General features: G+C 43.6%; 1 protein-coding gene and 1 long non-coding RNA gene across 5 annotated transcripts in view; one reads left to right on the top strand and one right to left on the bottom strand.

Moving 5' to 3' along the window:
* The window catches only part of Lrba (LPS responsive beige-like anchor protein), a 537,881-nt gene extending 528,029 nt beyond the window's left edge, over window positions 1-9,852 (bottom strand). For 3 of the 4 annotated variants that reach the window (XM_028858702.2, XM_037206707.1, XM_037206708.1), the window contains exons 1-2: window positions 9,439-9,526; window positions 8,646-9,101 (exon numbers count right to left, since the gene is read on the bottom strand). In XM_028858702.2, coding sequence (XP_028714535.1) covers window positions 8,646-8,861 — 216 coding nt within the window. In that variant the 5' untranslated portion in view covers window positions 8,862-9,101; window positions 9,439-9,526. Of the gene's footprint in view, window positions 1-8,645; window positions 9,102-9,438; window positions 9,527-9,759 lie in introns of those variants that run through there. The other variant, XM_037206706.1, reaches the window with a different exon arrangement.
* Window positions 9,853-10,613: 761 nt separating this feature from the next.
* LOC119088175 lies at window positions 10,614-18,310 on the top strand. Its single transcript, XR_005091771.1, has 3 exons — window positions 10,614-11,635; window positions 14,682-14,780; window positions 17,798-18,310. It is a non-coding gene; the product is annotated as an uncharacterized LOC119088175 (long non-coding RNA).
* The last annotated feature ends 971 nt before the right edge of the window (window positions 18,311-19,281 follow it).

Here is a 19,281-nt window from a genome sequence, read left to right as displayed (position 1 = left end):
ATCTTGAAAAAGAGAAACACAATAAGAGGGCTACATTCACTGTTTCAAAACTTACTACAAAGCTACAGTAATCAACATAGTTTGACAATAATGTAAGAAGACATACAGATCAACAGAACATAAATAAACTAGGAATGTAGCTCAGGGGTACAGTCCATGCTTAGTGCATGTACATACACACAGCCCTGGGTTTCATCTACAGCTCTATAAAAGAGAAGTATATAATGTAATGAGCTAAGGAGATAGCGCCATCGGCAAAATGCTAGTCCCACAAACATGTCAAACTGAGTATCATCCCTAGCACCATGTCAAAAGGCCCATCAGCACCAGGGATGACAGCGACACCTTCAGGCCAGCTTTCCTGAGGTAGAAGAAAGAGGATCTCTCAATTAGTCCAAGGCCAGATTGTCTACATAGCAAGGTCCAAGTCACTCCGAGCTATATAGGTAGACTTGCCTAAAGGAAACAAATAAACCCCATACCTGTCATCTCATTCTAAGGAGGGCAAGAAAGGAGGATCCCTAGGACTTGCTTGCTAGCTAGACTTGACAAATGAGTTCAGTGAAAACCTTGTCTCAAAATATAAAGTGCCCACAGATGAGTATAATTTGCACCTTCATCAAAGAAGTTTCTTTTCTCAGCAGACACGGACCACTACAGAAAGCTGCAACTAGTCAAAATGCATATAACAACCAACCGTGGGGTGTCTGGCCCCACCTGATGCACTAACACGACCCCCACACTGAAGGCTCAGGGAACAGAGGACAAGAGGGGGTGGAAAGAGTCTGAGAGCCAGAGGACCAGTCCATCTGCTCCAAGATGAGTCTTCCAGGTATGACAGGAAAAGGACCCCCAGGAATGGCAACAGTGTGGCTGCTTAAACCAGACCTCAACAGTGACAGCACCAGCTGACAACATGGATGGGGAAATCACTCAGGGTCCCACCCCTAAGACCTGCTGAGAGAGGGAGACTTTTTCTCCCTCAGAGACAAGCACCCTAAATGGTTATCGATGCCAACAGTCAGCCTCCCCACCAAAAAGAAACACATATAAGCAACACTAAACAGACTCAGCAGGTTGCAGATACAAATGTGTGTGCATTAATGTATGTGTTCACATACACACATATATGTTGATATACATATACATATATATGTCACAATAACAAAGAATAGGAGACCATGGATTCGAAATGGAGCAAGGGGGGAAGTATGGAAGGAAAGGGCTGGACCAAAGCAAAATGGGGGGGGGGGACAAATGATAAAATTAAATTTTAATCTTAAAAAAAAAAATCTATTCTCTGACAAAAAAAAAAAAAAAAAAAAGAATGTCACAAGGTGGACAACAATTGAAGAAGATACGAAGCCCTCAATTTCTGACCTCCATGCATACACATACAAGTATACACATACATGCCCTGCATGCACATGCACATACAGACACACAAACTCTGTAATGAAAACAAAGAGTCACGACAGATGTTTACACTTGCAGTCAACTGAGTCTCAGCAAAGGCACCAAGACAGAACAATACTAGCAACAGCTAGCTTTTCAACAAATAGCAACAAGTCAATCAGATAACCATGAAAAAAAAAATCACATCCTACAAAAGTTAACTCAAAATCGATCACAGGCTAATTAAAATTTTTATTGTCTTGAACACAGGATATAAATATTCCAAAATTAGACAATAAAAATGAAATAAAATTAAATTGTAATAATGGTTGAAAAACTCTATAAATTGATTTGAAATAAGAATTATGTAAAGAAACTATACATACTTGTAGAATATTATTTTAAGGTGTGTTACTTTTGTTTAACTCTGTGAAGCTGTGTTACTATGCCTGTCTAAAACACCTGATGGCCTAATAAAGCTCTGAATGGTCAATAGAAAGCCAGGAGAAAGGATAGGCAGGGCTGGCAGGCAGAGAGAATATATAGGAGAAATCCAGGAGCAGAAAGATCAAGGAGAAAGTACCCAGAGAAGGAGGAGGACATCAGGAGCCAGCCACTCAGCTACACAGCAAGCCACGGAGTAAGAAACAAAGAAAGGCATACAGGAATAGAAAAGGAAAAGCCCAGAGGCAATAGACAGGGTAATTTGTTAAGGAAAGTTGGCAAGAAACAGGCCAAGCTAAGGCTGGATATTCCTAAGTAAGAATAAGCCTCCATGTGTCATTTATTTGGGAGCTGGGTGACAAGCGCCCCAAAAAAGAGAGAAAAAAAAAAAAAAACAACCAACAACACATACTGCTTAAGTTCATCAGCACATTTCCCTGGTCAATGGTCCAATCAGTTCAGAACATAGGAACACAGACACTTCACCAAAGATATGAATAATAACTCAAGTGGTCCCACTGCCCTGACTGGTAACCAACCAAACTACAACCTGAGAGGAATACACCAGACTGAAGCTAAAATCAGGAAAAACAAAACAGAAACAAAATGAAACTTCACTTGAAATATTGCCCTACCTTTGGACTCCAGATAAATAATTCCATAAATCCTTTTATTGTGCTCAAAGTAATTGAGTTTTCCTTTTTGGCGGGAGAAGCAGGTTTATCAAGACAGGTCTTATCTGTGATACCCTGGCTGTCGTGGAACCTGTCTGTAGACCAGGCTCTCCTAGAACTCAGAAATCTGCCACCCCAGTGCTGGAATTAAAGGCATATAATACCATGCCCACCAGCAGTTGAGTTTTCTATCACTAATACCAATTACAAAAGGATCATTAACAAGAATGTTTATAGAGTAGATTATTCTTAATCCTCATATGTATGATTACAGGTATTATATGGGAAGTAATCTAGATACTAACATGACAATAAAAACCCACTGGATGAGTTATCTTTATATTAAAGTTCATATAAGAGTTTAAAAGTGTAGAGACAGGTGGAGAGCTGGATCACCAGCCTAGCTCTAGATTCAGTTAGAGACCCTGTCTCAAATGAATAAGGCTGAAGACACCCAAGATCCTCCCCTGACTTCTACATGTGCTTGTGAACATGTGCCCAGGCTCACACACCTGTATAAACACACATACACCATACACATACATACATACACACACGCAGAGTTTAAAAGTAACCAACTATGGATTTATACAGTCTGTACAAAATTTTTAAATGTTGTAATTTCTATTTTTAAGGCTTTTTAAATCTAGATTCTTAATTGTCTCCTCCAAAAACTAAAGATGTACAAAACCATTGAGTTCACATTGCTGTGAGACAATAATCAGCTAGAACAGAATAGCTGCTGCCCACTTAAGTCCACAAAGGGTATTCTATACTGTTAATAAAAACAGATTTATTTAATATCTAACTCCTCTAGTTAATCAAAAATATATGTCAATTGCTACACAATAAATAATAAAAATCATATTCTATTTTTCAAGCTTTAACATTTAAAATAAAAATCATAGGCTGTGCATGGTAGTTATTATAGACCTGCAGTCCTAATGCTCAGGAAGATGAAGTAGGAGGATCTCAAATTCAAAAGTAGCCTAGGCTACGCAGAAAGTTCTAGCTCAGCATCGCTACATATTACATAAGGAGGTTCTGTCTCAAAAAATAAATAAACAAGGTGGGGGGTGGGGGCAACAGGAAACTACTGCACACGCCTTTAATCCCAGCACTCGGGAGGCAGAGGCAGGTGGATCTCTATGAGCTCGAGGCCACCTGTTCTACTGATTGAGATCTACTACAGTCAGAACTACATAGAGAGACCCTGTCTCAAAACCCTCCCTCCCCACCAAAAAAAAAGGGTGGGGAGTGTCAACCCAAATATGAAGGGTATATCTGTGGGGTTTTTAGCTTACTCTGAAGTGGGAAGATCAATTTCTAATCCAGATCTTTGAGATAGGAAGACACACCTTTACTTCAGACTTTTTGAACTGGGAAAACTCAACTCTAATCTGGGCCACACCTTTTGATAGAAGCCTATATAAGGACATGGAAGAAGGAAGCTTTGCTCTTTGCCTGCTTGCTCTCGCCTCAATAGCAAGTCCATTCTTTCACTGGCATCAGGGCCTACATCTTCAGGATTCTGGAGTATACTGAAGACCAGCAAAGACAACCAGCTTCATGAACTAAACAACTACTGGATTCTTGGACCTTCCATTTATAGGCAGCCATTGTTGGACTGGCTGGACCACAGTCATTCTAATTAATCCCCTTTATAAATATATATCCATCCACTTACTATCTGAACAACTCTGGAAACAGTGGTTTTTAACATTAGGAACTTATTGTTTAAAGTGACAAATATTTAATCAGTTAAAAAAAAAAAAGACTGTAGAGCATGTTTTTTTTTAGTTGGGCACACTAGTGTGTGCCTTTAGTCCTAGCTACTGGGGAGGCTGGAATAGAAAGATCACTTTGAATACTGGAGTACAAGGCCAACACAGATACCTCATCTACCAAACAGGAAAAAAAGAACGTTCTATAAACCATATGTGTGTGTGTGTGTGTGTGTGTGTGTGTGTGTGTGTGTGTGTGTGTGTGTGTGTGTGTGTGTGTGTGTGTGTAATAATATATATAATATATATATATATATTCCTACTTTAATAACAATATGCCTAAAAAGTGGGAAAAGTTATGATACCTCTAGTGGCAAGTTTTATGTCAACTTGATACAAGCTAGAGTCATCTGAGAGGAAGGAACCTCAATTAAGAAAATGCCGCCATAAGATCAGGTTATAGGCAAGTCTGTAGGACATTTTCTTAACTAATGGGGGAGAGCCCAGCCCACTGTAAGTGGTGCCATCCCTGAGCTGGTGGCCCTGGGTTCTTTAAAAAAAAAAAAAAAAAAAGCAGGCTGAGCAAGCCATGGTGAGCAAGCCAGTAAGCAGCACCCCTCCATGACTTCTGCATCAGCTCCTGCCTCCAGGTTCCTGCCCTGTTTGAGCTTATGTCCTGACTTCCTTTAATGATGAAAAGTGATGTGGAAGAATAAGTCAAATAAACCCTTTCCTCTCCAATTTGCTTTTGGTCATGGTGTTTCATCACAGCAATAGTAATCCCAACTACCCAAAAACATAGTTTATATTTATTAATGAAAACTCCACTGGAGATTAACTCTTCTGGTTCAATTTTTTTTTTTTTTTAATGGTTTTTCCAAGACAGGGTTTCTCTGTGTAGCCCAGGCTGGCCTCGAACTCACAGAGATTCACCTGCCTCTGCCTCCCGAGTGCTGGGCCAAGACTACACAGGCCCTACACTGCTATAATTTCATGACGTACATATGTCTCATGCTATTGCTTGTTTCCAACTTTTCACAATTGTGGAATACAATTTACTGTTAAGAAAAAAGTTAGGGGGCTGAGAGATGTCTCAGTGGTTAAGAGCACTGGCTCCTCTTCATGAGGACCCAGGTTCAATTCCCAGCACCCACAAGGCAGCTCACATAGGGTTTGCCTTAGACCGGAGACAGTTCCTCCTCCTCCTCCTCCTCCTCCTCCTCCTCCTCCTTCTCCTCCTCCTCCTAGTAACTCCAGCTGCAAGAGATCCAGAACCAGAACACCGATACAACTCCAGATCTCCAAGTTGGAGGCCAGCTTGGTCTACAGAGAGTCCAGGACAGCCAGAGCTACACAATGAAACCCTGTCTCAGGGGGTTGGAAAAAAAGATGGGGCCAGTCAGATGGCTAAACTGGTAAAAGCACTTGTGGAGAATCTGATTTCCATGCCCAGAATGCACAAAAAGCCAGATGCTCAGCCTCATATCTGCAATCCCAACACCCCTTCAGTGAGGAAGGAGGCAGAAACAGGAGAATCACCCCAAAGTGAAAGGGCCCACTAGCCCAGAGTACACAGAGCAGCACAAACCAGAAGAGAAACTCTGCCTCAGCAAGGTGGAAGTAGAGAACCAACACCCAAAATCTGCCCTCTGACCTCCACACCCATGCCATGGCATACTCACCTGCACTTACACACACACACATTACACACACACACACACACACACACACACACACACACACACACACACACGATAATAATAAATAAAATATTTTAAATAAATAAGGTGGAGAAGTCATTGAGGACGACACCAGACATCAACCTCTGGCCTACACACATACATACACATGCACAAAAAAAGGAAAGAAAAAGTTAATAATCAACTTTCTGCACAAACTGAATGAGAAATCAATGATGTGAAGGAGTAAAACAATTATATTTAGTTTTAAGGTCTTTTTAAAACAATACTGTAGAAAGCGTTTTGAAAGTTGGGGGGGGGAGGGATAAAATCTACTGGTGAAGGTTCAGCCATGAATATTTATCAAGATGAACGACCGCTGCATCCTTTTCGGAAAGCAATACCAGAGGTACATAAGAGCTACTTAGAGATGAAAACAACTCCACACCAATTCACGTGACAGATATATTCCTGAAAAGACTAATCCTAAAAAGCAAATTGTAGGCCATCTACGTAACCTTTCAGTACCTCGGTTTCCTCATCTTTGAAATGGCACACATGCATTAGAAGAGTTATTCAGAAAGGACTTAAATAATCAAGCCACCTGGCCCGGCGCCTAGCCCAGAATAGATGCTTCCTCCTTGTAACAGAACCACAACTCACACTACATCCACTAGGATGGGACCCAGCAATAGTAACAAGGGATGAACCAGCTGGATGTGAGTCCCCCTAATTTTCTCAGAGCCCCTATTTTAGTCATACAAAGCACTCTAAAGGATGACAAAGGAAAGGAGCCGCCAGCAAATCCTCTCAGCCACTCTCCCGACCCTACAGAGAAGGACCGCGGAAGAAGAGGAAGTGCGATGGACAGACTGTCCATCTTTCTACCCTGCCACTGACTACAAACGTGCAACCGTGAGGGGCCTAACCTTAAATCCTTAACAGGCCTACACCTCAGCAAACCATTAGTACAGAATTTAGATTTTCTTCAATGATAAAAATGAAAGTGATTCCTGTTTGGTCATCCACCCCAGCACAGCACACTATAAAGAACAGAGGAGTCTCAATCTTCCTGCCAAAGAACATTGTGTTTTCACATACAAACAACTAAGTATGGACTGTATCACTACCAGATTTCTGTTTACCATCCACAGTACATTAAGTTCGAAAAAAGAAACTAAAAAAAAAAAAAAAAAGTTTTTTGGATGTAAAGGATAGAAGAACCCGTGTTTTATCTCACTGTTGAAAGCTCCAAACACAAAAAAATCTCCAAAATGTTGAGGCTGGATGATGGATATAGCATTCACTATACTACTCAATTTTATGTATATTTGGTCATTTCCATAATATATAGTTTCAAAATGTGTGTATGAATGTGTCTGTCAGTATTTATATCTAAAGTGAGAATACAACAATCCAGTAGAGAAATAAAATACGGTCTCAAGTTTTCATGCTTCAAAAGCAAGTGAATTGCTGGGCGGTGGTGGCGCACACCTTTAATCCCAGCACTTGGGAGGCAGAGCCAGGTGGATCTCTGTGAGTTCGAGGCCAGCCTGGTCTACAAACCGAGTTCCAGGAAAGGCACAAAAAACTACACAGAGAAACCCTGTCTCAAAAAAAAAAAAAAAAAAACAACAACAACAAAAAGCAAGTGAGTTCACCTATCTATTTAGTCATTCTGGAATCTGTATTGCAAATGACTTGACTACTAGAAAAGGCCTACTGGAGGAAACAATTAACTGCCTGGAGTAAGACAAGTCTAACCTTGAAAACACCGAGGAAAAAGGATGGCTGCTAAACAGTTACTACAACTATTTAAATTCGGCATCTAACACTGCTAAGTGAAAGAGAGGAAATTATTTTAAAGCCAGACTTCTTTCTGACTCTTTTAAGTTGACAAGCAACAGAAAATTAAAAAGTCTAAGAACACTCCACTAAAGGTAATTTCTAAGAATAGAATGAAAGAAAAAAAGAAAAGTATCTCATATTCACTTAAAATAACAGTCATAGCCCACCATAGTATAATCAGCAACTTCCAATGACCAAATGTGTTTTACTGCTACACATGAATTTACAAAAACATAAAGCTCATACTGTGGCTGCCTCAAGCCTTTTTCAAATTACCATTCAATTATTATAAGATCACTTTAAATATTTACGCTAGATTCACTCCAAAATTTAACCTTTGCTAGTTATTTCTAAAACTAAAACTAGTCAAAATTAAAAATATTAATTTGCAATGTTAGCCGTTTATTAACACTATGGGCATGAATTTTGTATTTAAAACTAAGTATGGCAAAACATAACTTAGGCAAAGACTTATATATATATTAGCTCCCAAGTCCAAAAAAGTCACTCATTTAAAATGTTAAATAGAAATGCACGCTTAAAACATACACTCCAGGGGAGGGGAAATTACAGCCAAATTCTCCATTGAACACCTGACACCTCACACACACACACACACACACACACAAATACACTTGCACATCAACATTTGCTCCCTTAGCACAAAAGTGAGCTGTTCATTCAAAACCTGAAGTGTCAAGTTTTTGCATAATTCTCTTTAAACTGAAATACAAGTAATTGTTTCATTTAGGTCAAGTGGAATTTTGTGTCCCTCTGTGGAAAAAGCCATTCGTTTGAGTGAAGCACATGACCCCAGCTTCGCCTTGTTCCCCAACTCACCGAGAAAAAGTATATGCTTACTAAATTATTTATCTACTTACCAGGTTAAACACAGTTTCTACAATATCCCTATTGGACACTTCTCCAACTTCAACCAAGCCCGTCAGCACGGCGAATTTCATTCGGATGCCCCTGATGGGGAGCCCCGGCTTCAGAGTCAGCGCACCCCCTTCGGCAGGGGTTTCTTCACTCCCTCCACCGCCCCCGTCATCACCTGTTGGTGGCCGGGAAGGGGCACGGTCGTCTTCACTAGCCATGGCTAGTTCCCGAGAAAGGACAACTCAAGAGTCACCCTGGGCCAGCAGCCGCTGCAACCAACGGGAGGCGCGACCCACGCCAACGCTAAGCCAGAAGGGTTTTCTGTTCCCAACTTGAGGAGACACCCCCGAAAAGCAGTGGATGTGGAAAGTCCTTGGCGTCGCCTTCCTCCTCCTCCTCCTCCTCCTGGAGACTATTTGTCCAATCTCTCTCCCCGAGGCTGACAACAACGCCAAACCCTATTGGAAGATTAAACATATGTTAACGAGGCTGGGTGCCGCCGTGGGATTTTTTAGGGAGGAGAGGCAAAGAGTTACTGTCCGTCAGATAAGTTACTCTCGGCAGCCGAGGGCCCGCCGGCCGCTCCTCCCGGGCTCCGGAGCCCGGGCTGGCGAAGGCGGGTCCTCCAGGCCCGCGGGCGGGTTCACGCCTCCCCCCCTCCACCCACCCACCCACCCCACCCCGCGCAGGTGGTGGGCGCAGGCAGGTGCACCGCGGGGAAACTGTCGCGGGGGCCGGGAGGGGGGGACCCCCACCCCCGCCGCCACCCCCTGGGGGGACAAAGTTCCTCCTCACCCCCGAGACTCCGGCCTCGTCCTCACCCCCGCCGGGGCGCAGAGAGACGGAGGCGGCGGCGGCGGCGGCGGCGGAGATCCAGGGCAGGAAAAGGCGGGGGAAGGGGGCGGTGATTCTCCGCCGCGCTCGGCCCAGGGGGAGGAGTGGAGCACCTCGCCCCGGCGGCACCTGAGCGGCGCTGAGGGGCGGGAGGGAGGGAGGGAAGGAGGGAGGGAGGTGTGCGTGTGTGTGTGTGTGTCGGGGCGGGCGGGAAGGCAGGCCCCGCGCGACGGCGAGGCGAGGAGGGCCGGGGGAGGAGGAGGAGAAGGAAGGTCAATGCACCTGGTCGCAGCCTCCAAGTTTGCCTAGTCCGCTGCCCGGGAGCCCGCGGCTGCCTAGAACTCCAGGGGTCTCCCGCCGCCCCCCTTCACCCCCGCGCCCCGCTAGGCCGCCCCACCCCTGCGCTCGGCCCTGCTCGAGCGGCTCCTGCGGGCGCCGGCGACGCCGCGCCCCGCGCTGCGGCGGGGGCTGAGGATGCTACTGCCACGGGCCGCCCAGCCCAAGCGCGCGGGACTGCCCCTGTGCCCACGGAAGCGGCTCCGCGCCGCCATGACAGCGCCGAGGGCTGCCCGGCGCGGCGTGCGCGTGCGCGAGCGCGCGGGGAGGGGGGCCGCGGGCGCGCGCGCGGGGCGGTGGGGCGAGCGGGCGCCCCGGCGGAGGGGGCCGCGCGCGGCGAAGTGGTGGGGTGGGGTGGGGGGCACGGGCGGGCCCGGGCACCGCGAGGGAGGGAGGGAGGGAGGGGATGGAGCCGAGCACGTGCTTCCTGGCGGGGGGCGCGCGCCTCGGGAGCGCGCTGCTCAGGTAGTGCCGAGCCGCGCTGGCTTCCCCCCCACCCACCCACTTGCACTCGCTCGCTCGCCCAGACCTTGCTTCGTGCAGCGCAGAGGCTAGTGTTGTTACGCTAGGGCAGGTCTCCGGGTGCCGAGGGGACCCCGCCCCACGTTGCCAAGGTGTCCTCCGGTTGGACTTGGAAGGAGGCCACCTGAGGGACCTGGGAGTCGTTGGGGTGGCGGCGCTGGGAGCCTCTCCGGGGAGCACTCCCTACCCCTGACCCGCGCTCAGCTGCTGCTCGCCCGCGGCGCTGGCAGGGACCGGGGAGGGGGACATGGGGGCGGGGGGGGGACGACAGAGTTCCACTGGGATGCCCCGGCAGCTGCCGCAGCTCGGAGGGGAGGGACAGCGACCCGGAGGATTCCTTGCCTCGCAGCTGCCGCCCCAGCAGAGCTCTCCCACATTCTAAGGAGAAGAGGATTCATTCCTGAGACAGCTGCTCAGAGCAGTGGAGGCGGGATTCACTGGGCCCTGAAACGGGAAGGGGGATTGCCTCTCCGTTTTCCAGTGTGAAAGTTTGCCTCCTTCTCAGATTGCTTTAAAAAAATAAATAAATAAAATGAGGGTCTGAAGCCAGTACAGATTGTCATAGTCTAGTACTGTCTTTCTCTTCACCGACTCTGCTAACGGCAAAGCATTACACCTAAGGCATTAGTTGAAGAAAAAAAAATAGCGTGGGGAGGTAGTTTTTCAACCTGTTAGTCTTCTCTTGGATAAGACTTTAAAGTTCATATTTAAAATACTCCCAGGTTCCTAAAATGAAAGCGAAGCAAAAGACCGGATCAAGTAAAAGGAAGTACTTTGAAAGAATCCAATAAAAACCTTGAGATTGGTTCGAGAAATGAAATAGTTTATTGGAAAAAAGAGTTATTTGAAATATCCTGGAAAAGTAAACAGGATTTTAACTGTGGATATTTGAGAGAAGCAACATCAGAAAAGATTCTAGCAAAGAAGTGTCTTTAGTATTACACCTTTCTTAAATACTCAAAAAACTGCTTTTTAAAAGGAATTCAGTTGCCTCAAAAATGGGTTTTACATATTCCAAAGGTGAGGCAGACATTTTTCTGATTCTGTGAATTGCTCATTTGTGAACTCTTAGGGATAGAGGTAACATCAGTGGCCTCCTGATGCTGAAATCCCTGAAAAGACTAAAACACCTCAGATCTCGGTGAGTAAGTCTGAAGTAAGGGAGTGAAGTGTCCTTGCAGGATGGAGAGAACTTTCAGGGAGTGAAGTGTCCCTGCAGGATGGAGAAAACTTTCGCTTGACCTTCCACACATCTCTCTTTTAAATGTGGGGGACATGACTAAGCTACCAAAATCCTCTGGTAAGATTTTGCTTCCTTGGATTTGGGTAGATAGTTTAAGTTAATATTTCTAGTTTATAGGCACTAGTAATTTGTGGATTAAATACCTTCCGATAAAAGAAGCAGACAGCAAGAATGAAAATGCCCACATCAGTGTGGCCACAGTTCAAAGAATGAAAATGCCCACATCAGTGTGGCCACAGTTCAACAGTCTGGAGGATCTGGGCTAAGGTTTGTGTCTCCCGCATTTTTGAGATTATTGGTGATGCTCTTTTACCTGGGAAACCAAAGTAGGTACAGGACAACTAGCTAATTATTTCAAAACAAGTTGTAGACTTTCTAAATCATTTTCCAGTTTTATTTTTCTACCTCCTGTTTTTCTTTGGAGGTTCATTACAGAAAGCAGCATAATAAAAGCAGAAGAGGAAACCTGGGGCTGGCCCAGCCCCGTTAAAGGGCAATCCTGTAGATCGTCGTTTAGATGCACAGTATATTGAGAGATCTTTGGGGCTAAACTTTCTACCCATCAGTCCATGAGCTCCTTAAGATAGTGTACATTGTAAATACTCTATGTATACTCTACTGTGTAGATCAAATCAAACACTGAATGCACTTCCTTTAATTTTTCAGGCCTGAAAGCCTTTGCTACCATTGGAAGTGAGGAAAATTCTGTTATAAATGGACATTTTGATATGAAAACCAGTTTTAAACCAGTTTTATCAGTTGACATCTTTGATGTTATTAGTGGAAGTTCGTCTAATCAGAAGCCTTCATATGAGCTATCAGCAGCTAAGTTCGTAGTACCTTTTGAGCTGTATCATACACACAAGGGAGGAATGGGGAGGAGAGAAAATGGGAGGGGAGGATGAAGCTTACCTTTTGGAAAGCCAAGTTCTAGTTTCTTTACGTGCGTGCGTGCGTGCGTGCGTGTGTGTTTGTTTGTTGTTTTTCCATTTCTCTGTGTAACAGTCCTGGCTGTCCTGGAGCTCACTTTTTAGACCAGGCTGGCCTTGAACTCCTTGAGATCCACCTGTCTCTTCCTCCCAAGTGCTGGGACTAAAGGCATGTGCTACCACCACCCGGCTAAGTTCTAGTTTCATATTGCCATCTAATTCGTATCTATCTGATATCAACATCTTGGAATTAAGCCCAAATATTTTTTTTTAATTTTCTTTATCTTAAGCATACATTGAAGCCATAACAGATAACAAAAGGGAGAAAGAAAAGTTGGGTGTGGTGGTTAGCCTATAATTCCAGCTAAGGCCTGATAATCTCAAATTCAAGGCCTACCTGGACAACTTAATGAAATCTTATCTCAAAAGAAAAAAGTTACAAAGGGGTTGGAGGGGTGGAAGAATTGACTCAGAAGTTAAGAGCACTTGTTACCACTTATGAAGACCGGGATTCAGTTCCCAGCACCCACCTGGTGACTCACAACCATCTGTAACTCCAATTCCAGGGGATCTGACACCCTCTTCTGCCCTCTGTGGGTACCAAGCATGCATGTGATGTATGAACATACATAGAAGTCAAACACTCATACACACAAAACAATAAAAATATTTGGGTTTTTTTTTTGTTGTTGTTGTTGTTTTTAAAGATTGGAAATATATGTAGCCCAACGGTAAAGAATGCTTACCTAGCTTGTGTGAGGGCCTGGGTTCAGTCCCCAGGAAAGAGACGGGGAGGGTGAATTCAGAACAGGAAGCTTGCTGCATAACTCAGAAGAACTCAAGCAAAAAGAATGTAATTTCATACTGAAATCAAGACTATTGATCTATGAACTCTTACCTACATACAAAGAAAAAATGAGAACAGAGAGGGGATGGAATTTTCTTTATCAGGAGAACAATCCACTCAATTGTAACCCCTTGGCACTTTGTAAATATATAGGTTAAATGATAACTTATAAGGAAAGTACAATTTATGGGACTGGCAGTGCACCTTTGTATACCTCTGGATTTTGAATTTTAACTCCTCTTTAACATAACTTAGGAAAGTATAGGCTGAAAATTCATCTTTCTAATTTGCTTCCTCTTGTGAGAAAGTCAAACTTTTTTTTTAATTTTTTGAGACTTCCATACGAGGAAGCTGTGTTGACATCATTTCCACCCTCGCTCTTTTCTTCCTTCCAATGCTTCCCATGCCTCCCTCTCACTCCCTCTCACACTGAAGACCTTTTCTTCTCTCATAATTGCTGCCCGTGAGGATTACTGGGTCCATTTAGTGTTGTTATGGCTGACCAGGAAAAGGAGAGTCATTTTTCTCCAGGCCTAAGCCCGCTGGCAGGTTATACAAACACTACGTTTGTGATTAAATAAAACTTCGCAAGTTAGTAGCCCTCATTGCTGACTTTCTGTTTGGTTGATAAGGTGAGTTGTAGAGACTCTTTTGCTATGGAGTCCAAACTGTCCTAGAACTCACGACACAGCCTGAGCTGGTCACACACATGCGGCAGTCCCACTTCAGCCTCCCGGGGCTGAGATGAAAGCATGTGCTACCACACCTGACTCCATTCTGGTCTCAAGTGATGTGTAAGCAGGTACCACATACATACCGTTCCTTCTTGAGTGTTCCACTCAACTGCAGTGACATTCTACTATGACAGGTCACCATCACGCTCCACTTTATTTTTTTTTTTTTTTCAGCATTGGAGATGGAACCCGGGGCATCTAGAATGCTAAACAAGAACTGTCACTGAGTTACAATCCTGTAACCACTGCAATTTATATGAGTGCATATCACTAGAGTACTTACTACATCTATTAGGTATATCCTAAAATCCTTCTCCGGTTGAGGGCTCTGAGAGACTAGGGCTTCCTCTGAAAGGAAGTTTACTGTCCATACAAGGAATAAAACCACTTGTTAGTCTCTAAGTGGAGACTACTTCTGCCAGGCACTCAGAAGGCAGAGGCAGGTGGATCTCTGAATTTGAGGCCAGCCTGGTCTACAGAGCAAGTTGCAGGACACTTAGGGCTGTTACACAGAGAAACTCGGTCTCGGGGGGGGGGGGGGGGGGGGGGAATACTCCTGCATAGGGTAGCATGCTTGGAACAGTGTCTCTTAGGATCCAAGCTACTTGAAGCCGTGAGGAGAAGTTTCAAGGCCCATCAACCAACATCTCAAGCTGTTATCTGGCCAACAACCATACCCACCTGCCTTCCCTGTGAGTAAGATCATCTTGAATGTTGCGTTCTTAGCCCGGAGAAGACTAAAGCCCCAGCCAACACATGTCAGAATCCATGCAGAACCTGTTGACTGCACACAGAGTTTGTGAAAGATATTAGATACGTGTTCATTTAAGCAACTGAATCTTGAGTTGTCATCCAGATGGAAGACGAAACATCAGGTGAAACAAATTCTCAAGTTTTGAGTTACCCTCTGTTTGTCCAGAGGAAAAACTTTCCACTACTGCAGACTGGCCACAGCTTTGCTGCAATTCATACTCCCCATAGCTGGGCCTGCATGTTGCAGGCAGTGTTATCACTATCTTTAGTCAGAGACCCAGAGAAGGATGATTTGTATGGAATCATATTTGGGATCACAAGGTGGAATTTGGCACTAGGATTTTTCCTTTCTTGCTAAATGAGAACGGGGTTTAGTTTTATTAAAGCAAGCACCCATTTCCTTACAGGTACTCCAAATTACTTCCTCTGCAGAGAAACGTATACCTGCTCAGATACACTAAATGGAAGTTAAGATAGTATTGGGCAAAGGCGAAGTAGCCACGCTACTTTCCTGCAGATGCACAGTGACGGACAGCACATCTGCTATAGGCTGCACCTTGCTCTTTAGAATGTATCCAATAAGGGAATGGGGCGGGGGATGTAGTAGGCATATAGCCTAGTAATACAGTGCTGTCTTTTTATTTATTTATTTATTTATTTATTTATTTATTTATTTATTATGTACACAGAAGAGGAAGCCAGATCTCATTGCAGATGGCTGTGAGCCACCATGTGGGTGTTAGGAATTGAACTCAGGACCTCTGGAAGAGCAGTCGGTGCTCTTAACCTCTGAGCCATCTCTCCAGCCCCTAGAGTACTGTCTTGATGTGTGTGAGGATCTAGGTTCAGTCTCTCATAAAACACACACACACACACACACACACACACACACACACACACACACACACAGGTGAGCCTGGGAACAGCAAGTTGTTTATGACTGAACTGCAACCAGAAGTCCAGCTAAAGAGATAGGGCAGACTGTGATAAACTTAGTTAAGGACCAAATTCCATCCCGAGGACAATCATCTATCTACCTTGAAAAGATTCTGAGCAATAAAGTAGCAGATTTTTACTAGCCTCTTAAGAAAATCACTAGAAGCTTTCGATTTCCACTACATATTTTGGTTGAGTTAGCCATTATATATGTTATTGGTGGACTGTAGTTTCATACTGCTTTATAATTTTTACAAGTATTAATATGTGGAGTTAGGAGATTTGTTTTAAGGCTTTTCCTCAGAAAATGAAAATAAAATATCAATGTCGTTACCTCATAGATACATTCCACAATATCATTAGTAAGGAATATGGAAACATAGATATTGTTTAGCTATAACCATATACCTAAAACATATACACTTTTACTGTGTGTTGCATGCAGTTCTGGGAAAGTGATATGGCAGGAATATACTGTCACCCTTGTCATATGAGCAGCTAGCCTCAATTATAGAAAACGCCATCTTGAGTTGTTACAGCCTAATCCAGTGGTCTCGGTGATAGGTCTTCAGATTCACCTGGAACCTTTAACATCACCTAGAACCTTTTATAAATTCCAGTGTTAGACCATTAAATCAGAATCCTGAGTAAGATCCAGACATCAAGATTTTATTACAGCTGCCTGGTCAATTATTTTGTTTGTTTGTTTTTCTTTTAGTTTTGTTCGTTTTATTTAATTTTGTGTGAGGCAGGGTCTCACTCTGCAGCATGGCTGGCCTGTAATTTGCTAAGTAGCATAGATTGGCCTTGAATTCAAGGAGATCTGCCTGCCTCTGCCTCTGCCTCTGCCTCCCAAGTGCTGGGGGGTACAGGCATAACCACACTGGCTATAGCTAACTCTTACGTGAGGCGATAACCACTGAGATCACTTACTTTTTATTTGATTTCATGATACTCCTTTGGTAACATATATTATAATGAGTTTAATGAGATTTCTGTGGTCTGTGTATAGTGGCTTTTTTGTTTTGTTTTTGTGTTATTTTGTAGACCAAATCTTACTACATAGCATAGATTGGCCTCAAGTTTATCATCTTCCAGACTCAGCTTCCCAAGTGCCAGGATTACAGCCGTGTATGAACACACATATGTACACAGCTTACAAGGATTGTTGTTTAGGGGTTTTGTTTGTTTTTCAAGCGGAAGTCTCACTCTATGGCCCAGGCTGACCTTGAACTCCTGGCTTTAGTGATCCTCTTGCTTCATTCTGCCTCCTGAGTAACTGGGACAAGAAGCATGAGCCACTGCTCCTAGCCAAGTCTAATGGTATTTCAAATCAATTTGTATGAAGATTTTTAATAGCACTGATTAAGATTACTAGAAACAACTACAGTGTCCCCAAATCCGGATGATCTGATTGTTTTTCCTAAAGGCCTTAACTCTCTAAACAAGGAGAGAAAACAGCATTCTGTGTAAAGAAAAGAAAATACATTTAGATTCCATACTACAGACAACACAACTCTGGTGTGAAACTTTTAAATAATTGATTTCTAAAGCAAATGTAGTTACTGAACTAGAAATGATCATTAACATTACAATTATAAAATTATACTTTCCAGAGTGTGAGTGAGATTAATGGAACAACAGCAGAAGTGGATGGAGAAATTGTTGGGTGCTGTACAGTAGAACTATAAGGTCTTTGTTCCCCTGCTAAATTAAACTTTCTTTAATGGAGGTCGTCTGTCAGTAGAACTTTGTGTGTAAGCTTTTTAAAAAGGTATTTTGCTTATGTCATTTGAATTAGATGAGAAAAAAAACTAATATAGAAAGTAACACTTAGCAGTTCTGAGGCTCTATTTCTAGTTACATGAGTCAATACTGTAAAAGCTTGAAAGAAAAACATAATTCTATGAACTGAGGTCTTGGAAAATGAGTAAGACTGACTTCAGTAGAAACAAGTCTAGTCAGCTACCTCCAGACCGTAACACATTCATTTCATTCTGCCTGTGTGTTTTCTTTACAGATGGAGGAAAACTAAGAAGAGAATTTTATTTTCCCGTTTTTCAGTGTTTCCTGAGCCGTTACTAGCCGAGATTAACAAGGTAGACAGAACAAGCAAACAGACGTATGTATTACTATTGCACATGTGTACATGATGCATGCGTAGAGACACAACTGCCTATTACATTTGATGTGTGATGGACAGAGGACAGCTGTGTGCAGCCAGTTCTTCCCATGGGGGTCCGGGGAATTGAACTCAGGTCGTCAGGCTTTGTAGCAAATACCACAAGCTGACCCCAAGCAAAAGTTTGTTGTTGTTGTTGTTGTTATTGTTGTTGTTCTATAAGTTGCCAAATATCTGACTGCTAGGAAACAAAAGTGAATTCGCCTTTTAGTACTATTAAATCAATTCATTCATGTGGATAAATCTTACCTCCACAATAAAAGTTATTTTAAAAAACCAGAACCACATTTCTGGAGTTCTGATTCCAAATTCAGAGATAAGTGCGGCTGCCTGGCTGTGTGTGAAGAATACATGGAGATCAACTAAGAATACAAGCAAAAGACAGGAAAAAACAGGAACAAAAGAAGCCAGGCATAGTGGTGGCCGCCTCGAATCCCAGCACTTGGAAGACAGAGACGGGAGAATCTCTGAGTTCTAGGCCAGCCTGGTCTATATAGCAAATTCCATAGCAGCCAGGACTACACAAAGAGAACCTGTCTAAAACAAACGAAAAGACAAAAAAGAGCGAAAGCCAGGTGCAGCGAATGTTCCTATAGTACCACCTACTTAAGAGCCTAGAAGTTTGAGACCAGCCTGGGCAACCTGTCCAAAAAAAATAATAATAAGTAAGTGAAGGCACAGATGTACAAACTAGTGGAAAATAAAAAGGGGGAAATTCAAACATATACATGTATATGCAGATGTAATGTGAGTGTAGGCCCCTTCCAGATAGGTCTCAGAATATACATACACCTTTTTGTCAGTGTATGAGTGTGTGTGTGTGTGTGTGTGTGTGTGTGTGTGTGTGTAGTTAGATCAGAAGTCAACCTCTGGTGTCAATGCTAGCTGGCCCATGAGCTTCTGGGGCTCCCGTGTCTCTGCCTCCCATTTTTTTATAGCTTTTCTGAATTTTCCAAACTTACACAGTTAACATTAATTACTTCTTGGGTTTTTTCTGGCAGGAAGCGGGAGGGTTGTGTGGTTTTGCTTTTTTTTAAATAGAGTTTTGCTCTATAGCCTTCCGATACACCTTATACTGGGAACACAGGGATTACTGATATGGAAGCTATTGCATCCAGGTTTACTTGGTCCCCAGAGATTGAAATTCAGTCTCTCAGGCAGTGCTTTACCCACCCCCACCAAACCTTCTTCCCACCCCCTCAAGATACATTGTGATGCCAGCTAAAAGAGGACTGAGGCAGGAGGATTAAGAGTTCAGGCCATCCTGACAAGATCTAGCATGGAAAAAAAAAAAAAAAAAAAAAAAAAAAAAAAACCCCGCA

The sequence above is a fragment of the Peromyscus leucopus genome, chromosome 6, assembly GCF_004664715.2.
Source record: "Peromyscus leucopus breed LL Stock chromosome 6, UCI_PerLeu_2.1, whole genome shotgun sequence".
Taxonomy (NCBI): Eukaryota; Metazoa; Chordata; class Mammalia; order Rodentia; family Cricetidae; genus Peromyscus; species Peromyscus leucopus.
This window is presented reverse-complemented; position numbering and strand designations above follow the sequence as displayed.